The sequence below is a fragment of the Lepidochelys olivacea genome, assembly GCF_965140295.1.
Source record: "Lepidochelys olivacea isolate rLepOli2 genome assembly, chromosome: 2".
Taxonomy (NCBI): Eukaryota; Metazoa; Chordata; order Testudines; family Cheloniidae; genus Lepidochelys; species Lepidochelys olivacea.
In genome coordinates, this window is record NC_140412.1 from 230672194 (window position 1) to 230693752 (window position 21559).

General features: G+C 42.4%; 1 protein-coding gene across 2 annotated transcripts in view; it reads left to right on the forward strand.

Annotated features, from left to right (window-relative positions):
- Positions 1-7378: 7378 nt before the first annotated feature.
- STAM (signal transducing adaptor molecule) overlaps positions 7379-21559 on the forward strand; it is a 74719-nt gene continuing 60538 nt past the window's right edge. Inside the window, exon 1 of one of the 2 annotated variants that reach the window (XM_084619258.1) lies at positions 7379-7573. In XM_084619258.1, coding sequence (XP_084475384.1) covers positions 7534-7573 — 40 coding nt within the window. In that variant the 5' untranslated portion in view covers positions 7379-7533. The remainder of the gene's footprint in view (positions 7574-21559) is intronic. The other variant, XM_084619259.1, reaches the window with a different exon arrangement.

Below are 21559 nucleotides of genomic sequence, written 5' to 3' on the forward strand. Positions count from 1 at the left end.
TGATGATTACCTGTTCTGTTCATTCCCTCTGGGGCACCTGGCATTGGCCACTGTTGGAAGACAGGATTCTGGGCTAGATGGACCTTTGGTCTGACCCAGTATGGCTGTTCTTATGTTCTTATTTCCCTGCAAACCAATGGGTAGTGAACGTTTTGTTTCAATGTAAGGCTTTAACATACAGAAGTGGAATGTTGATGTACTTAAAATTCCATTCCATTTTAAGTGACTTAAAATTAAGCAGCTAGAGCATATAGTGCAGATATTATGAAAATATAACAGTGCAGAGAAAATTATTATCCTTAAACTGTATCTATTTTTCAGTTTATTCCAGAGGCAAATCATCTTTCAACATGTGCTCATTTCATTGCTGTCAAATCAAATTTGGTCTGGATTGTAAAATTCAGTAAGAGTGGAAAAATAATATAGTGCATTCATCCAGCCCATACTTCTTTAACTTGCTGACAAGAATACTATGGGAGACTGTGTCAAAAGCTTTGCTAAAGTCAAGAAACAATACATCCACTGCTTTCCCTTCATCCACAGAACCAGTAATCTCATCATAGAAGGCGATTAGATTAGTCAGGCATGACCTTCCCTTGGTGAATCCATGCTGACTGTTCCTGATCACTTTCCTCTCATGTAAGTGCTTCAGGATTGATTCCTTGAGGACCTGCTCCATGATTCCTGCAATGAATGGAAAGAAATTGGCACCATAGGGTATGTCTACATGTTCAGACTTGTGCTGCAGCCTGGGTTTCAAGACCCTCCCACCTTGCTGGGTTTCAGAGCCTGGGCTCCAGCCTGAACCTGAATGTCTACACTACTATTTTTAGCCCAGCAGTGTGAGCCCTGCAAGCCTGAGTCATTTCACGAGGCAGGCTCTGAGCAGTACCGGCTTTATAATGGCACAATGGTGGTGGGCCCACACTCAGAATGGTGTCTTCTTGGCCTCTTCGCCCTGAGGCCACACCCACTTCTCGCTCCTCTCTGCCCCTTCTCCCCTGTGTAAGTGGTGGGTGGGATCTCAGAGGGAAGAGACCGAGTAGGGTGGGGCCTTGGAGCAGGGAGCAGGGCCACTGTTGGGTACCAGAGCCCACAAAAGATTAATCTGTCCCTGGATCTGAGACTTGCAGCTACAGCTGTTTTTTTTATTTTCTTTTTCTTTCTTTTTGTACCGTTAGTCTGCAATTCACAAAAGCCAGCATGCTAGGCAGGGAGCTGCCTAAGCTAGCCAATGGGAGATGGTGACAAGAGGGGTATGTGATAAGCCCTGCCCCTCTCTCAGCTGCAGGGAGGCATCAATCTGTTTTTGGGATTCTCAGCTATAAACACTCTCTTGGCATTAGGTGCTTATGCTTTTTAACAAGCAGCGGAGATGAGGAGGAAGAGAAGTTATTTGAGAGAAATGATAGGTATGAGATTGACTCTGTAGCCTGATAGTTTGAGCACTCAGCTGAGAAGGAGACCCAGGATCTGGTCCCCCTGCTCCAATGCCTCTTTAATTAGCTATCCAGAGTGCAACAGCTTCAACAGGAGATTGAGGAAACCTCACAACAGAATATCCCATAGCTCAACAGTTAAAGCAGGCATGTGAGTGTGATACTCATCTTAGGTGGACGGGGCGACTTGACCTGGGTGTCTCCCACATCCCAGGTGAGTATCCTACCCACTGTGCTAAAAGTTATAAGGGAGGTCCACCTTGGGCTGTTTTGTGTGAACTCACCTGAAGGACCTAATCAACCAGATGGCCTCGAAGCATGCCTATTGAATTAGGCCATGCATGCTGCTTAGATGACTGAATACTTATCTTCCTCTGGTTTGTGAATCACTCTGGGACTTAGGTGGGAGACAGGCACCTAGAGGGAGGCAGCAGTATGTGTGCTCAGGAGCCGAAACAAAGTCACATAGGGAATTTTTATTGCAAAAACCTAGGTGTGTACAAGTTCAGAGGGAGTTTTGTGCATCAGAGTGGTTCCAAAACTGGGACTTGGGGACTTAGGTGCCTAACCCCTTTTGTGCATACAGGCCTAGGTGCTTATGATTTTGAAGCTAGAGAATCTGAGTTCTATCCCTGGTACTCCTATGAAGCTCCAAGCTGCCATGATCTGCAACATAGTGATAATCACGAAATCATATGTGGCTATGGATTTGTTTGCCTGTGAGCCATGTGGAAAAGCACATTTTGTAAGTTAATAAATAAACAAATTGTAAATACTTATTTGTATTGTCTGTGTAATGTTTTTATAGTAATTATGCTTTATAAGACTAAATAGTTTGATAGCACTGACTGAAAGTTGTAAGTATTGGAAGACTACTCATTGGTTTTTGTGAAATGATTTGGGTATCTCAGTCAATTTCATAATGGACAGGTGGCCATATTCCAAAAAAATCTTTCATAACTTACATTTGTTGTCAATCTTGGCAAGAAAGCCAAGGAGACTGAATTTCTCTCTCATGCCTACTGATGGTCCTTCAAAACAGGGTTGAGATATATTACCCACTGTTTTAATGATCCCAGTAGAAGTTTTACTATGGGGAACTTTGAAAATTAATATATTTCACAATTTACACCCCCTCTTTTATCCCAAAGCTCTTCCCAAACCATATATATAAAATATCACCGAAGTGCAGCCATCTCTGAAGTGGAGCATAGAAGCCAACCAACACACAGAATGCTGCAATAGTATCCCTAAACTGCCATGTTGGTTTATATTTATGCAGATCAGCCACAACTTTGTTTTTTGAAGTCTTATCTGCAAGATCACCGCACAGTAAATTGCATGGTGCTAAAATTATCCACCTTGCAAAAATGAAGATTTAAATCGCATAAGTTGGACTGCACTCTATGCTTCTCTGGAGTCTAGGTATATCAAAAATGATGCTTAGAGCAACAACTTGTCCCTCTGGTTTTAAAGCATTGTCAATGACATGAAACAGAGGATTTCAGTCCCCTAGGGTATTAACCTAGAACATTTCATGAAACCTACATTTATAGTGGTCATCATTAAAAACTTTCTGATTTTGTCCTGTTTAATAAATAGTATTTGAAATATTCTCTAAATACTCTCTACAGTAAGTACTGGGAATACTGTAAATATTGAGATCAAATAATCTAAGGAAAACTGGAAAGTTTTTAAGGGAACTCACTTAATTTTTTTTAAAAAGTGTAACGCTTACAAAAAATTACATATCTTCAAGTTTCCTTTAGAAATGCCTTTACAAATTGCAAAACAGAAAAATCTGTTTTTAAAATAATATTTTATAACTGTGCTACTACTGTAAATAAAGCTGGGACTGAAACTAGATTGTAATGTGAAATCAACAAATATAAAGGGATATAGAGTCTGATGGCTAACTCTACTGAAGCCCAAAGAGTTGCACCAGCAGAGAATTTGATCCAGGGTAATTTCTGTCTGTTACTAAAACTACCCTTCATTTTTTGCTGTATATAATATGCAAAAGACGTTAAAAGCAGACAGCTCTAGTTGATTCTAAAGAATCCTTGAAGATGTCAAAGCATAGTATTATGTGCATTTGAGACAAGTTTCCAAAAACCTTCATGTTTTCTAAACCAGTGAGAATAAGAATCAACCTTCATTCAAGTTATTTAAAGACAAATATCAAGATATGTGCGTGACTTAATAACCATGACACTATATGAGGGAAAAAACAGGTGGAAAATGTAAGTATTGCCTTGAAATATATTACAAAATCAAATTTTCAGAGAAATAATTGCTCTTTCTCCCCTACATGTGGAATTTCCTCTAGTTTTGGAAACAGGAGCTTTATTGTACTCAGAAGGGGAGATTTCCTGCTTCAATGAAATCTAATACTCTGTTCTAGACCAGTAAAGGCCTGAGATAACTGTACTTTAAAAGGAGAGTATTTTTATATGCATAAACTATTTTAGCCTATTTTTTTAAACTTTTTTTAAAATTACTTTCTCTTAGCCCCGTACAACTGAACTCATGACCTAGCTTTACAAGCAGAGATACAAAAATGGTTCCTGTAATAATCTGAAAAACTAGTTTTTTCCTGTAACATGTGGAGGCAATCTTTCTCTGGTAGGTTGTTTTTATAGGTTGTGGCTATATGAAGCTGCTCCAGGGTTTGGAATATCAAAGTAAGTCCTGGGGAGATGGATTAAGGGGTGGAAAAGAAGATGAGGCAGTCAGAAACATGAAAAATACATGTAGCACATGGTTCTGCAATTTGTCACATGTGTAAACACACAGAGCAATTAAGAAACAACAGGAACTGATTAAGCTGCATAGATAATTAACTGAGCATTATTATTAATAAAATAGTGGCATATCTATGAATAGTACTATATAAAAGATGAAGTATGCCAAATATATAATAGATCCCTGTCTCAAGGGCTTGTAGATCTTCCTATGCAGAAGAAAGGTGATTTTTTTTAGCAGTTTTTCTGAAGGATTTTGTGAAAGGCTGTTGCATATGAGACAACATCAGTAAGTCATGAATATATTGACCAAGTGGGGAGGGAAATAATAGATTTTCCCATTTATTTTAACTATTTTATTTCTGTATTGCATAAGTTAATATAAATCTTACTTTTTTAAATTCATGTTTGTTGCTATTTTGTTTTTTTATATGTCAACACCATCCTTTCTGAACAGATACTTCTCTTATGACTCTGTCACCACTGTTTACTCTCTTTCTAGCTCACTAATTATGCCACCCTAATAGCCCTTAAAGAAAATGACTGAGCTTTGTATGGCAGGGATAGGCAGGAAATGTGTCATATGCTGTGACCCAAATCCTGCTCATGGAATAAATTCCATTGGAGGTGATGGGGCTGCTCCTATGAAGTTAAAAAAACAAGATTTGGTCTTCGGGTTACATATCATGTGCATGTTTAGTACCATAAAAACAATAATACTTTTATTAAGAGGGAAGGTTCTCTCATGGATTGGTAAAAAGGTAGGAAACAAAGGGCAGGAATAAACGGTCAGTTTTCAGAATGGAGAGAGGTAAATAGTGGTGTCATCCAGGGATCTGTACTGGGCCCAGTCCTATTTAACATATTCATAAACAATTTGGAAAAAGGGGTAAACAGTGAGGTGGCAAAATTTGCAGATGATACAAAACTACTCAAGATCATTAAGTCCCAGGCAGACTGTGAAGAGCTACAAAAGGATCTCACAAAACTGGGTGACTGGGCAACAAAACAGCAGATGAAATTTAATGTTGATAAATGCAAAGTAATGCACAGTGGAAAACATAATCCTAACTATACATATACAATGATGGGATCTAAGTTAGCTGTTACTACTCAAGAAAGAGATCTTGGAGTCATTGTGCATAGTTCTCTGAAATCATCCACTCAGTGTGCAGCAGCAGCCAAAAAAGCGAACAGAATGTTGGGAATCATCAAGAAAATGATAGATAATAAGACAGAATATATCATATTGCCTCTATACAAATTCATGGTATGCCCACACCTTGAATGCATGCAGATGTGGTCGCCCCATCTCAAAAAAGATATATTGGAATTGGAAAAGGTTCAGAAAAGGGCAACAAAAATTATTAGGGGTATAGAACGGCTTCCATATGAGGAGAGATTAATAAGACTGGGACTTTTCAATTTGGAAAAGAGGCGACTAAGGGGGAATACGATAGAGATCTATAAAATCATGAGTGGTATAGAGGAAGTAAATAAGGAAGTGTTATTTACTCCTTCTCATAATACAAGAACAAGGGGCCACCAAATGAAATGAATAGGTAGCAGTTTTAAAACAAACACAAGTAAGTATTTTTTCATGCAACACGCTGTCAACCTCTGGAACTCCTTGCCAGAGGGTGTTGTGAAGGCCAATACTATAACGGGGCTCAAAAGGGAGCTAGATAGATTCATGGAAGATAGGTCGATTAATGGCTATTAGCCAGGATGGGCAAGAATGGTGTCCCTAGCCTCTGTTTGCCAGAAGCTGGGATTGTGTGACAGGGCATGGATGACTTGATGATAACCTGTCAGTTCATTCCCTTTGGGGCACCATCCATTGGCCACTGTCAAAGGACAGGATACTGGGCTTGATGGACGTTTGGTCTGACCCCAGTATGGCTGTTCTTATGAATAATGTGTATTTACATATAAATCCACATGGATAACTGGCCAATCCACATTTATTTATAAATACATACTGTATTGAGGAATAATCTATCAGTGTCACCACCCTGAAACCCATCCTTAATTTCCTCATTTATTTCAAAGATGTGAGAGAGTTAACAGCAGTAGTGTTAGATCAGCCCAATCCACAGGGAAGCCTTGAAAATTAAAGACAGAAAACATACCAGTCTGGGCATGAAACTGACTCACTCACCATTTGGGGCAGCAGCAAAGAAAGGGGGAACGAGGATGTTACTTTTAATATTTTACTTGCTCCTTGCCCCTACAACACTGAATTGCTTGCCCTGGGGCAGACAGAATTGGATGAAGTTGGGGGACTTAATCAGAGCCGCCAAGTTTGGTGCAGCTCCGCAGATGCCATTCTTCACAGTGAGAAAAAGTCCGTGATCTCTCTCACATCGGCCCCCAGCAGTGGGAGCAGATGGGGATGCTGGCAGGCACGGAGCAGGTAGAAGCCCTTTTGGGGCAGGGACGGTGGAGCAGCGGGGTCCGAAGCCAGGCAGCGTGGGGAGCGGAGCTCAGGGGCTGAGGCTTCCTGGGGCCGCTCATCTGCCAGGCCCTCGGCTCTGGGGCTGCTGCTCCCTCCCCCCACAGCACGCGGCGGCGGCCCACGCAGCCATGTGGTACAAAGGGCAGGGCCCGGTCCAGCCTCGTGCCCCCCTCCCCATCCCTCGTGCAAATCAGGTCAGCATCAGCAGTCACGGGGCCGCCGCCGTGGTCCCTACGATGCGGGGCGGAGATGCGCGAGCTGCCCCCCTGGACACGCGGGGCCTGGGAGCAGGTGCTGCGGGGGACGCCGCAGGGCCCGGGAGCCGCTAGTGCGGAGGGGACGAGCCCCTCTCCCTCCCGACGCCTTAAAGGGACAGCACCCCGCGCGTGGGACGTCCCGCTGGAAGGCGCCCCTGCCGGGGCCACTTGCCAGCAGGTGCAAAGTCCCGGCTCCCACTTGCTCCAGTCTGACGGGGGAGGGGGGTGTCCGTCACCGACTGTCAGGGGCATAGCTGCCCTGAGAGCGCCGGAGGGGCCTCCTCTGCTGGCTGACCCACCGCCCCATCCAGCAACCCATCCTGGGGAGGCAGGGGCAGTGAAAGCACCGCGGTTATCACACAGCGGGAGGGCAGAGCCGCTCCCAGCCCTTTGTGTCTGCGCTGAGGGGCGTCTTCGGGTCAGGCATTGGAGTGGGCATCCCTGTTTTTCCCGGCATGCTCTGCGAGCACGGCGGGGTGGCTCCTGAGCTATGCCCTGACAGGGAGGAGGAGCTGAGGCCGCCGCGGAGAGTCCCCTTCCCCCGCCCCTCCATCGCACTCGCACGCCACACACCGTACCCCGCGACCGGGAGGGGAGGGAGAGGCTGTTCCCCACCCCCAGCGCGCGGACCCGAGATGCCGCTCTTCGCCGCCAACCCCTTTGACCAGGATGTGGGTAAGTGGCACAGACACGAGCGGCCCGGCCCGGCCCCTGCTGCCGGGCGCCCAGCCCCCCGCCCGGCCCTTGCTGTCTGGTACCCAACGCTCTCCCCGCCTGCCCCCTGGCGTCGGGCACTCCCCACTCCGCTCTCCGCCTGTGCTGCCTGCCCCCGGGTCTGCCACCATCCGCCCTGGTGCGCCCCTTCCCCACGCTCTGAGTTGCCCCCCGCTCCTCGCCTCAAACTTGTTTTGCCAGCCCACCCCGCGCGAGCCCCTGCTGTTCACGGCTTTGTTTTCTGGGGGAGGGGCAGAGACAGCTGGGACCAGGGGGCAGGCACGAGGGTGGGCTGTGCTGAGCCTTGCTGGCAGTGCCGCTGCGCTCTCAGGGGCCGCACGCCGTCACGAGGGACAGAGACACGCACACAAAGGGGACGGAAATGCTCACTGGTGAGAGCGCTGTGGACAGCGAGGCGTTGGTATCTGCCTGACGTGACTCAAACGGCTCATCGGATGCATGGAGTGAGCTGTAGCTCGCGAAAGCTTGTGCTCAAATAAATTTGTTAGTCTCTAAGGTGTCACAAGTACTCCTTTTTCTTTTTCCAAAATGTAAAGTTACATATACATGATCTGAAGTTATTTTCTGCCTGCCCATTTGATTTTTTGTGTAGTTGGTTTCTTATCAGTGGTTAGCTTCAAATTTTTCAGTACTATGTTACACAGATAAGTTAACGTAAAGGCAATTACACTTTTAAAGACAATGACACTGTCAGTGATCTAGCTGCTTTAAAGGTAGAGATCTCTGGTTCATCTTCTTTTGATAAGCAAGTAAAGCCACTCATGATCTAAAAAACCTGTGCTATTAAATATGAAATATATTTCAGGGATCAAGTTTCTTCAGTACTCATCACTTTTTGTGTTTAGGACTTATAAACTACAAATTAATGATTAATTTTGTATATATAAGTATGACTTCAAAATTCAAGGCTCCCATTAACTCTCCCACTTCCCCAGACACCTCCACCTTATAATCGGTCAGCTTTCTGGGAACCACAAGCAAATGTTCCACAGACTTCGGTTTTAGAACTAGAGAACTGAATTATTGATAAATGAATCGGTACCTTTATTGGTACTATTGTACTAACGGTTCAGTGTGATCACAGTCGTCACATTATTTCAGGTGCGATTTTTGCCCCACATCCACAGAGGCACTATACTCCATCATTACAGTTCACTTCCTTTCTAGGTACCTACTGGCACAGCATTGTCTTCTGGGAAGCTTTGAAAGGCCTTCTGGAATCAAGGGGGAATTATGGGAAAATGTAATTTTTTGGAAGGCAGTACGGTGAGACCAGTTATTGTGTTTAGAAAATGAGCTTGGCAGGGCACTACATGCTCTCTGCAGATTTATATAACCAATAGCCTGAGAGACATGTTAAAAGTTCTCCCCAAGAAACCCTGGAATTTTTCTGTCATGGCGTGTCCAAAGTTACAATTTGACACTATACTGACAAAGGGTTCTTGTCCATAACTTCATTAATATTTGCCCTTTAAAGGCTCAAGTTGGCTGAAAATGATTGTAATGTATATGGAAATGGTATTAAAGGCAGAACTGAATGGACAGAGAAACTTAGAAGTCATACATAAGAAAAAAATATTGCAAACAGCCAATTTGAGTGAAAATTATTTATTTATGGGCAATAAAATATATGAAAGAACTAAAAATTCTTGCCCTGCTGGGATGTTTTATGCATCAATATTTTCTACAATTATCAGTCTACCAGATAATGTGCAATCAATTACCATGTCTATCTTTTGGTAGCAAGTATTACCCGACCCCCATAATTTGTTTTTCATAGCAATACTAACCTTTTACTGTAGGCTGGACCATTTTGCTATTTTCCCTTAAGAGAAGTGTTTGTATACCAACCTCACTGATACATTTAATGATAAATTATAAATTTAATACATTTGATGCATTTTTTCTATGCAAATACCTAAAATATTACTATTTTATTTGACAGCCAGTATATTTTTCTCAGCAACAGCACTGAGAAAAGAAAAACACAAACCTTTTTACTGGAATCCTCTTGTATATAACATTTGTTTCTTACATATTTTTAAGACAGTGACAGCTCATCTGGATTGCTATGAATTGATGTGATTATCTATATAAATCAACATTTTATTTTCTTATTAAAATCTAGTGTTCATTTTGAACTGTGTATTGTTCTTGGCACTGTAGTGCTTATTCCCTGAGTAAAATACATTTTTATTTCCCACTCTGACAGTCTACTTACAAAATCTCTCTCGTTGGACACATCATCATTGTGAATGACAGGTTCAGCAGCATTTTTGTGAGTGTTCTCACACTTCTGACACTTACACAAGTCTGTGCAGGAAAACACAGCAGCAAGACAGGAATACCTCCCTGTTTGACTTTTCTCATGCCTGCAACATATTATCTGGTGCTGGACTTTTGTCATCCAGGTGCTTGCTGGCAAGCTCCTTGTTTTCTAAATGCCATCCATGATCAATTGGAAGGAACATACATCCTGTTAACAAAAGAGTGCCTCATTATAGCAGCCTCGTTATTTGCCCGCTTGCTCTGTTGGTGTAGCGCAGGCGTTCTAAAACTTCATTACATTGTGATCCCTATCTGGCAACAAAAATTACTACATGACCCGAGGAAGGGAGACCGCAGCCTGACCGCACCCGAGCCCCACTGCTCCGGATTTGGGGGCAAAAGCCCAAGTTCCACGGGCCGGGGTGGTGGGGCTTGGGCTTCAGCCCCAGAGCTGTGGGTCTCGGGCTTTGGCCCTGGGCAGTGGGGCTTCAGCTCCAGGCCCCAGCAAGTCTAAGGCCAGCCCAGGCGACCCCATTAAAATGGGTTCACAACCGACTTTGGGGTCCTGACCCACAGTTTGAGAACCGCTGGTGTAGAGCATCTCATGTTTGTGGCATGCTCCTTTCAGGTAGTGAAGATGCTGCTAGGCAGCACACCTTGTGTCAGGCATGACTGACATACTGCGATGAAGTTTGGCCACACAGGTGACACACAAATTTACTTAAGCACAAGGAATCATCCAAAGCACAGGTCTTGGTGGTGATGTGGGACTTCAACTACCAAGGCTACTCATACACTTTAAGACCAGAAGGGACCATCATAATCCTCTAACTTGACCTCCTATGCATTGCAGGCCATAGAACCTCACCCACCCACTCCTGTAATAGACCCATAACCTCTGGCTGAGTTACTGAAATGCTCAAATCATGATTTAAAGACTTTGAGTTACAGAGAATTCACTTTTGTCCACTAGTTTAACCTGCAAGTGACCCATACCCCATGCTGCAGAGAAGGGTGAAACCCCCCCAGGGTTTCTGCCAATCTGACCTGGGAAGAAATTCCTTTCCAACCCCAAATATGTTGATCAGTTAGACCCTGAGCATGTAGGCAAGACCCAGCAGCCAGACACCTGGGAAAGAATTCTCTGTAGTAACTCAGAGCCCTCCCCAGCTAGTGTCCCATCATCGGCCATTGGAGATATTGCTACTAGCAGATGCAGATTGGCTGCATGCTGTTGTAGGTAGTCTCATCATACCTTCGTCTCCATAAACTTATCAAGCTCAGTCTTAAAGCCAGTTAGGTTTTTTGCCTCCACTACTCCGCTTGGAAGGCTGTTCCAGAACTTCACTCCTCTGATGGTCAAAAACCATCTTATTTCAAGCCTAAAATTATTGATGGCCAGTTTATAGCCATTTGTTCTTGTGTCAACATTGGTGATTAACTTAAATAATTACTTTCCCTCCCTGGTATTTATCCGTCTCATGTATGTATACAGAGCAATTGTTTCTCCCCTCAACATTCTTTTGGTCAGGCTAAACAAGCCAAGCGCTTTGAGTTTCCTCTCAAAGGTAGGTTTTCCATTCCTCTGATCATCCTAGTAGCCCCTTCTCTGCACCTCTTCCAGGTTGAATTCATCTTTCTTAAACATGGAAGACCAGAATTGCACATAGTATTTCAGATGAGGTATCACCAGTGCCTTGTACAATGGAACTAACACTTCCCTGTCTCTCTACTGGAAATATCTCACATGATGTATCCTAGGACTGCATTAGCCTTTTACACAGTTGCATCACATTGACAGCTCATAGTCTTCCTGTGATCATCCAATACACCCTGGTCTTTCTCCTTCTTTGTCACTTCCAATTGATAAATCCCCATCTTATAGCAAAAGTTCTTCTTGTTAATCCCAAAGTGCATGGCCTTGCACTTTGCACTATTAAATTTCATCCCATCTCTATTACTCTAGTTTTCAAAGTCATCCAGATCTTCTTGTATGATATTCCAGTCTCTCCTTCATATTTGCAATACCTCTCAATTTTGGGTAATCCACAGATTTTATTAACATACTCCACTTTTGTGCCAAAGTCATTAATAAAAATGTTAAATAAGATAGGTTCCAAGACCGATCCCTGAAGAACTCTACTAGTAACCTCCATCCAGCCCGACAGTTCACCTTTCAGTACAACTTGTCTCCCCTTTAACCAGTTCCTTATCCACCTTTCAGTTCTCATATTAATCCCCATCTTCTCCTATTTAACAAATAATTTCCCATGTGGAACTGTATCAAATGCCTTACTGATATCCCGGCAGATGTCTGTTGGGAAATAATACAGCAGGGCACAGACTATTCAGTAAGTTCTTGGAATGTACTAGAGACAATTTTTTATTACAGAAGGTGAAAATGCAATGTGGAGAGACTGTTCTAGATTTGATTCTGACAAAGAGGGAGAAACTGGTTGAAAATTTGAAGGTGGAAGGCAGCTTGGGTGAAAATGATCATGAAATAATAGCGTTCGTGATTCTAAGAAATGGTAGGAGGAAAAACAGCAGAATAAGGACAATAGACTTCAGGAAGGCAGACATTTGCAAATTCAGGGAATTGGGAGGTAAGATCCCATGGGAAGCAAGTCTAAGGGAAAAAAGCGAGCCGGAGAATTGGCAGTTTTTAAAAATATATTAAGGGCACAAGAACCAACTATCCCAATGCGAAGGAAAGATAGAAAGTATGGTAAGTGATCACCCTGGTTAATGAAGATGTCTTCAGTGACCTGAAACTCAAAAAGAGTCATACAAAAGTGGAAACTAGGTCAAATGATAAGGCATTAATATAAAAACAATAACACAAGCATATAGGAAAGAAATTAGAAAGGCTAAGGACAAAAACAGACACCCCCCCAAAAGCACCCCACCCCCAATTAAATTAGCTAGGGACATAAAGGGTAACAAGAAAACATTTTACAAATATATTGGAAGCAAGAGGAAGACCAAGGACAGAGTAGCCCATTACTTAACGGGGAGGGAAAGACAATAAGAGAAAACACAGCAGTGGCCAATGTATTAAAAGCCCCTTTTTTGTTTCAGTTTTCACCAAAAAGGTTAGTAGTGATCGAATGACTAACGTAGCAAACATCTGTGTAAATGGGGTCTGAAACTAACTAGGGAAAGAACAAGTTAAGAATTATTTAGATAAGTTAGATGTCTGCAAATCAGCAAGGCCTGATGAAATACATTCTAGAATACTTAAGGAGCTAGCTGAAGAGATCTTTGAGCCATTAGCAATTATCTTTGAGAACTCATGGAGGATGGAAGATATACCTGAGGGCCAGAAAGGGGCAAATATAGTACCTAGCTATAAAAAGCAGAATAAGGACAACCCAGGGAATTAGAGATCAGCTTAATTTTGGTACCTGGAAAGATAATGGAGCAAATAATAGGTCAGTTTGTAAACAACGAGAAGAAAATAAGGTGATAAGTAACAGCATGGATTTCTCAAGAACCAATCATGTCAAACCAACCTAATATCCTGCTTTGACAGGGTAATGGGCCTTTTGGATAGGGCAGGGGTGGCCAACCTGTGGCTCCGGAGCCACATGCGGCTCTTTAGAAGTTTGTATGCGGCTCCTTTTATAGGTACTGACTCTGGGGCTGGAGCTACAGGCGCCAACTTTCCAGTGTGCCGGGGGGTGCTCACTGCTCAACCGTGGCTCTGCCACAGACCCTGCTCCCACTCCACCCCTTCACGCTCTCTTCCCTGAGCCTGCCATGCCCTCGCTTCTCCCCCTCTCCCCCAGAGCCTTCTGCGTGCCACGAAACAGCTGATCAGGAAGTGAAGTGAGGGAGGGGGAGGTGCTGATTGGCGGGGCTGCCAGTGGGCAGGAGGCGCTGGGAGGGGAGCTGATGGGGGGCTGCTGATATATTACTGTGGCTCTTTGGCAATGTACATTGATAAATTTTGGCTCCTTCTTGCGCTCAGGTTGGCCACCCCTGGGGTAGGGGGAAGCAGCAGATATCTTGATTCTAGTAAGGCTTCTGATACTCTCTCACATGACCTTCTCACAACCAAACCGGGGAAATATAGCGTAGGCACACCTACTATAAGGTGGGAGAGGAGGGGAGACCACTGGCTGTAAAGCTCTGAGAGTATCAATGATTCACAGTCATGTTGAAAGGGCATATTGAGGGGGCTCCCTCAGGGAGCTGTCCTGGGTCTGATTCTTTTCAGTATCTTCATAAATGATTTGGGTAATGGCATAGAGGGTACACTAGTAAAGTCTGCAGACAATACCAAGCCAAGAGGGATTGCAGGCACTTAAGAAGACAGCATTAGAATTCAAAATGATCTTGACAAACTGGAGAAACGGTCTGAAATAAATAGGATAAAATTCAATAAGGATAAATACAAAATACTATGCTTAGGAAGGAATAATCAATTATATAAATACAAAATGGAAATGGCTACTGAGGAAGGAGTACCGCAGAAAAAGGATCTAGAGGTTATAGTGGATCATCAACTAAATATGAATCAACAATGTATTGCTATTGCAAAAAAAGCAAACATCATTCTGGATATATTAGCAGGAGTGTTGTAAGCAAGACATGAGAAGTAATTCTTCCACTCTACTCAGCACTGATAAGGTTTCAGTTGAAGTACTGTGTCCAGTTCTGAGTACCACATTTTGTGAGGGATGTGGACAAATTGGAGAAAGTCCAGAGGAGAGAAAAAAATTAAAGGTCCAGAAAACATGGTTTATAAGGAAAGATTGAAACACCTGCATTTGTTTAGTCTGTAAAAGGGACCGCTGAAAGGGGACATAAGACTTCAAGTACTGAAAAGGTTTTTATAAAGAGAGGGTGATATACTGTTCTCCTTACCCACCGAGGACAGGACAAGTTAGTAATGGGGTTAAATTGCAGCAAGGGAGATTTAGGTTAGACATTAGGAAAAACCTCCTAACTGCCATCACTGGAGGTTTTTAAGAACAAGTTAGACCAGCACTTGTGGGGTATGGTCTAGAGATAATCCTTAGCCCTGCCTCAGTGCAGAGGACTGGACACGATGACCTAATGAGGTCCCTTGTTGCCCTACATTTCTATGATTTAATCAGTTCTGATTCCCAAAATGTGCAATATCTCTTGATAGAATCTAAATGCTCATTTTTTGATCTGTCTGTACCTGCACCACCAACAAATTCAGGAGTATGTTAACAGAAACGGGTACTACTCAGTGCAGATGCAAGCCTTAGTAAATCATTGTGGGAGATTCCTGTATGAGTACTCAGGGTGGCTAGGCAAAGTGCATGATGCCAGAATTTAAGGAAACAAAATTCTGGACTTGTACAGTGGGGGACTCTATCCCAATGAAAAACATTGACATTTATGTCTTTATGCTTACTAATTTTCTGAAGGACCTTAATATCAATTTTTGCTCCATTCCTGAGAGATGCAGATTCAGCTGTACATTTGGTATCTGCAAGACGGTAGTGGAGTGTGGTTTTTGGGAGATTGAAAGCAAGATGGTGATATCCAATTCAGCATGACAGTTTGGTTACTAGTGCAGCAACTATATCGACGTGCTGCATTTTGCTTAATAGATGGATGCAAAAGTGAGGTCCTTAGTGAACAATAGAGTGAGGAGCCAGTAGTTTGGACAAGGTGTTGCACTTGAGGCTGCTAACTTAAATTCGTATAGCATACTAGTGTGCTTGCTGCCCAAACTACAACTGCTCTTTGCTCTAATGTATGTTACTAGAGAAATTTCATGTTGTTTTGGTGGTTTTATGGCAAGGAGTTCTTAGAGGCTTTTTTACAGTTGTGGTGGGATTTTAGTATTGATGATCGCAGGCATTTATTTTTACCATGATTAAGTAATGACTTGTATTAGTTATGGTGAGTAAGTTTATGGATGAGTGAATTGATGATTTATTGACATTAAACAGTATGCTTGAAGTGTTAATTGTCCTTTTTCCAGAGTCTGATTTATAAACAAACATTCGGACCAGCTGCAGTTGCAAATCTAGATTATATATTCTCAATGAAAAGGCCAATAGAATGTTGTACTGTTTTATAAAGTACATTTATTGGGAAGTCATCCAGAAGTGTGTGTGTATATAATATATATATGACTGCAAAGTTTTAGCTGGTAAGTTTTTGAATCTCCATTCAGGAATTGTAGCATTTGAACCTCGCCAGCTCCTTTCCTTCACTTTCTACTTTTTAGTGCTCTTTCTAGTTCCCACAATGAAAGATCCATCTTCATTCCTCTACCAAAGATTAACAATGGTAGAGAATGTGAACAGTGTCAGACTGTAAGCTTGATCGCACTGAACAATTATTGGAAATCGTTGGCACATGGATGCATCGACAACTAAAGACAAGAATTAGCAGAAGTTGGTTTGGTTTCCACTCAGGAATAGGCACAAGGAAGGCAGTTTTTGCCCTGAGGTTCATATATGAGTGTGCAATAGATGTGTAAAGGGAAATGTATATGTGCACTATAGATTTTGAGTAGGCATTTGATAAAATGGAGCTTGACAAGTTGATACATATTCTTGAAGAACGTAATATTGATTTCTGAGATCTATAGCTAATAAAAAGCCAGACAGAAAGCAGCAGTGTGAACAAACTGAAATATCTGAGTATTGCAGCATCAATAAATCTGTACACCAGCATTGCATCCAATCTTCGTAGCTATTCAACGTATGCGTAGAAGGTATGAGAGAAAGTTTAGAAGATGCCAAGTGGGGCAAACAGGTCAATGGCATATACATCAACAACATAAGATACGCTGATGACCTATTTCAGAGTAACAGCCATGTTAGTCTGTATTCGCAAAAAGAAAAGGAGTACTTGTGGCACCTTAGAGACTAACCAATTTATTAGAGCATAAGCTTTCGTGAGCTACAGCTCACTTCATCAGATGCATATCGTGGAAACTGCAGCAGACTTTATATATACACAGAGAATATGAAACAATACCTCCTCCCACCCCACTGTCCTGCTGGTAATAGCTTATCTAAAGTGATCATCAGGTGGGCCATTTCCAGCACAAATCCAGGTTTTCTCACCCTCCACCCCCCCACACAAATTCACTCTCCTGCTGGTGATAGCCCATCCAAAGTGACAACTCTTTACACAATGTGCATGACAATCAAGTTGGGCTATTTCCTGCACAAATCCAGGTTTTCTCACATCCCCCCCACCCCCATACACACACAAACTCACTCTCCTGCTGGTAATAGCTCATCCAAACTGACCACTCTTCAAGTTTAAATCCAAGTTAAACCAGAACATCTGGGGGGGGGGGGGGGTAGGGAAAAACAAGAGGAAACAGGCTACCTTGCATAATAGGGATAATTACTCCAGCCAGGACAAGTTAGGCATTTTAGAACTCACTACCCAAAGAATTAAATTTAAGTGTAAGAGAAATAAAAATTATGAAATGCATAGACTAGAAAAAAATTAAAATAAAACACGTTGAAAGAATAAAATTACAGAGAATATGTGTGCATTGCAGGAAGTACCAAGAAGTAACAACAATAACTCTGTGTGCGCGCATGTGTGTGTGTGTGAGTGAGACATAGACACTGTGTGTGCTGGCTGCTGGGGAAGTGGGAGATGCCCGTCTGCTGTCTCTTTAAGGCACTCACTGAAAGCTCTCCTCTTCCTGAACCATGTCCCCCCTCCCCCACTCTGCGGAGATGTGATACATGGGAGGGGGGAAGGGGAGAGATTGTGTGTGTTTGTGTGTGTGAGAGAGAGAGGCAGAGATTGTGTGCTGTTTGCTGAGGAAGTTTCTGAGAGACCATGTGCTGTCTCTTTAAGGCACTCACTCTGAAGGCTCGTTCAGACCTCAGAGCTGCTGAGAGTCCTGAGCCCTGTCCGCTCTACCCTGCTCTGTGAGGGGAAGGGGGACACCCTGATATCAGCACCCTCCTTCCCATCACCCCCACGCTTTGCACAGCCAGCAGGTCCTGGGAGCAGCTGTAGGAGCAACATGGCTGCAAAGCAACGGCGGGGGGGCGGGCACCTAAACACACGTGGCTCTGCTAATCAACTGCACAGCACTTGAATCTCTCCTGGGCGGCCGCCCAACCACGCAGCTTACAGGGAACACAGCCTATACTGTATGTTCAGTCCAAGTCCCCATTCATATCTTTATGTCCAGGAATAAGTCGTAATTGATTTTTTCTCTTACTGGAGCTCAGGCATGTAAGAGTTTCTGTCACTGCATTCTGACTGCTGGTCTCTTGTCTGTTTTGGAATGTCCTTGGTGCTGCAATAATCAATACAGTGGCAGAGAAGAAATGATAGTTAACCACAGTGACAGTCCTAGAGTTCAATTTTGAATTCCAGTGCTTTCTTGCAAGACACTTACTCTGTGGACTAGAGTTGGTAAAGACATCTAATTAGAACAACACGGTGAATGGGTGTGCTAGATTATTGTGAAAATGGGGTTTAAAAAAGGTTAAAGGGATCTGTTAGTGGTCAGTGTAACTGGGTTAAATAAGGTTGTTTATTGAGACAAACAGGATCCTTGAAAAACATTTAGTTATGGAAGGAAGGAGAAATATTATTCAAAAGGTAGGAGAGAGGCTTATACTAGCGTATTTAATGTGGATGGTACCAACAGTCAGCTGCATGAGTAGATAGGTTGTGTGACCTTCTGTGGGGGTTGTTGGAAATATGTAGTGACCTATACTTTGATACCACAACTCCCACTTGCTTTACTGAAAGGTTTTTGGACATTGTTATGATAGTGCCCAGTGGCCATCTGAGAATGGGACTCCATTGTGCTAGGCACCATACAAATACAGAGTAATACAGTCCTTGTCCTAAAATACTTATACTTACATAGACAAGACAAAGGGAAAGGACACCATACAAGTATAGTGATAGTTTGCAAACACTTGGTACCAAAATGTTGTGAGATCTTATCTTGGTAGCCAATAGCCTGATGATGATTTCATAACAATGGCAGTACAGGGGATATGAGTAGCAGTGAAGAGGTGACATTGCTTTGACAGATAATTTGCAATCACAGAAGCAGAAGACAAACAAGTTTGAATTCAAAAGTGACTTTGGATACTTTCTCTTTACTCCTCCATTTCCCACCCAAGACTTCAAAAGATTTATAATTACAACATCAGAGGCCTTTTTGGTGTCAAGATATCACAGTGGTTTATAGCAATGGCGGTATTCCCAGGTTGTCTTGAGTGTCAACTGCTGTTAAACTGAGATTAATTTAGATTTAATCTAATGAGGGAACTTGAGTTGTCTTAGCTGTAAACATTTATAACTTTTTTGAAATGTGGAATAAGTGAAGACATTGTTTTAAGTGAGTTTAGTACAAATCATATCTTCTATACACAGAACCCATGCAGCATTAGCAGCTGCCCTCCAAGCTGCTTTATATTGCCAATGTCTCTAAATTCTACCCCCCAAGTTATGGAGGTAATTCAGTCATTGGTGCTGTGTTGACTGAGATACCATCCTTGTTTTAAAATGACCAGTGATAGGGAGTCTGCTCTGAACAACCACAATGTGGTGTTGGTCTGTAGTCTCTACTCATCGGAACAATTTAATTGAAGATGATTCTGTATTTCATTGCCAGTCCCTTGCTGTAAATATTTTGCAGGTTGGTTAGTGCTAGGAAAAAGAACTAGTGTGACTTTTATTAACAAGGGGTCTTCTAGAAATACTGGCAGACAAATCTGCAAGTAAGTTTGTTCTGTGCTATATTTTGTTTATCACTTGGCCAGTCTGAAACTGTTTTTGCTTCATAAATTAAAATTAGCTGTGGCCTTGCAACTGTGTAGTTACCCCTTTGACTTGCTAATAAATGGCGCTGATGGATTCTGGAATGAGCTGGTGAGAAAAATAAGTAATTATGTAACATGCTGAAGAATTTTTAGTGGTCTCAAACTATTGGGTGTAAGGGCTGGTGTAAGGGAAAATATATTGTTTCACTTAATAAAGCAACTGGAAGAGCAAATGTGTTGCCCTAAACTTTATAAACCCAAACACCCAGTTTATATTTTTGTATTATCGAGTATGTTAATCTTATGTTACTCCAAAGTGTATATATTTCAAAAGTGTGTGTGTATTTATATATATAAATAATATAAATAGCTTTCATAAGAACTAATCTTTCTCTTATGTATACATAGAGAGAGCGAGATAGCACTGAAAGCTCTATCCAGAAAAATAATAGCATCGGCAAATGATGGACATAGTCTTCTTTGCATTAATCACATCAAATGGGATCTGCAAGTGCTCTGTTCAGTGCCGTATCCTCTATACCACCACATGCTAACACGTGTTTCTGTATGATATCCCACTGCTGCTTCTGGGTTGGACTCTGTCTTTTTCCTTCCATCTTGATGTGTTGTACTTTTACTCACATGGTTGTCAGGTCTGCACTTTATCTGTCCAAACCATCTGAGCCTGCACTCCTTCATTTTTTTCATTAATGGGTATTACTTGGAGCATGTCTCTAACATACGTGTTCCTCATGTGGTCTTTCTTGCTTACTCATCCATCTCAGCATTTGCATGTCTGTGGAACAGATAGCTTGTTCACGTTTGTTCCTTGTTGCCCAACATTCAGTGTCCTACGTTAAAACTGGACAGGCCACCATTACATAGGAAGATATCAGTAAGATTAAAAGAGAGAGTCTGTCACATACCTCTCACTTAATTCTCTCCATTTGAGCCAGACATTTATAATCCAAATTCTAATTTCATCCTTCACTTTTCCAGAATTCTGGAACCCAGATACATGAAACTTTGCATTTTTATTATTGTCTGCCCATGTAGTTTCAAAGATGATTCTTCAGGGTTCACATTATTGATCTTACATACCATAAACTCTGTTTTTCCTCTGCTTATTTTGAACCTATGTCTCTCCAACACATCTCTCCATTTATCAAGATCCTTTTCTAGACTATCTTTCTCCTACTGCATATAATGATATCATCTGCAACCGGTGTGCACCAAGATGTTTTCTTCTGTATATTCCTTGTGGCAGTATCCAGGATGAGGATATATAAGAAAGACCTCATTGCTGATATTTGATGCACTCTTTTACTGATAGTTCATTTGTTTCACCACTGGAAGTTCTGGCTGTTGATGTTGTACCTACGTAGTTGGCTTGAACAAGCCGCACATAAGGTTTTGGTACCATTTTCTCCCTCATACACCACCAGATGACTGCCCTTGGAACTCGATCAAAGACCTTGTCCACATGAATCAGCGCCAAGTGAATATTTTTCCTTTTCTCTCTTCATCTTTCCACTAGCTGCCTCAGTGTAACACCAGCATCTATTGTTGACCCTCCTCGCATAAATCCATATTGTTTTGCGCTAATATCTACTTCACTTCTTAATGTCTTATCAATGACTCTGTCCCCCAGTTCCATTGTATAACTCACCAGCTTTATACCTCTATAACTTGTACATTTGCCAGCACCACCTTTTCTCTTATATATGGCCAACAAGATACTTTTCCTTCACGCGTTTGGTATCTTTTTCCCATCTCATGGTTGAAGAGGGATGTCAGCAGATGGATGCTTTCTTTTCCAAAGTTTCTCCATGCATCAGTAGGGATTCCATCTGGGCCTAGGTCCTTTATTATTTGTCATTTCTTTTACAGCATTTGCCAC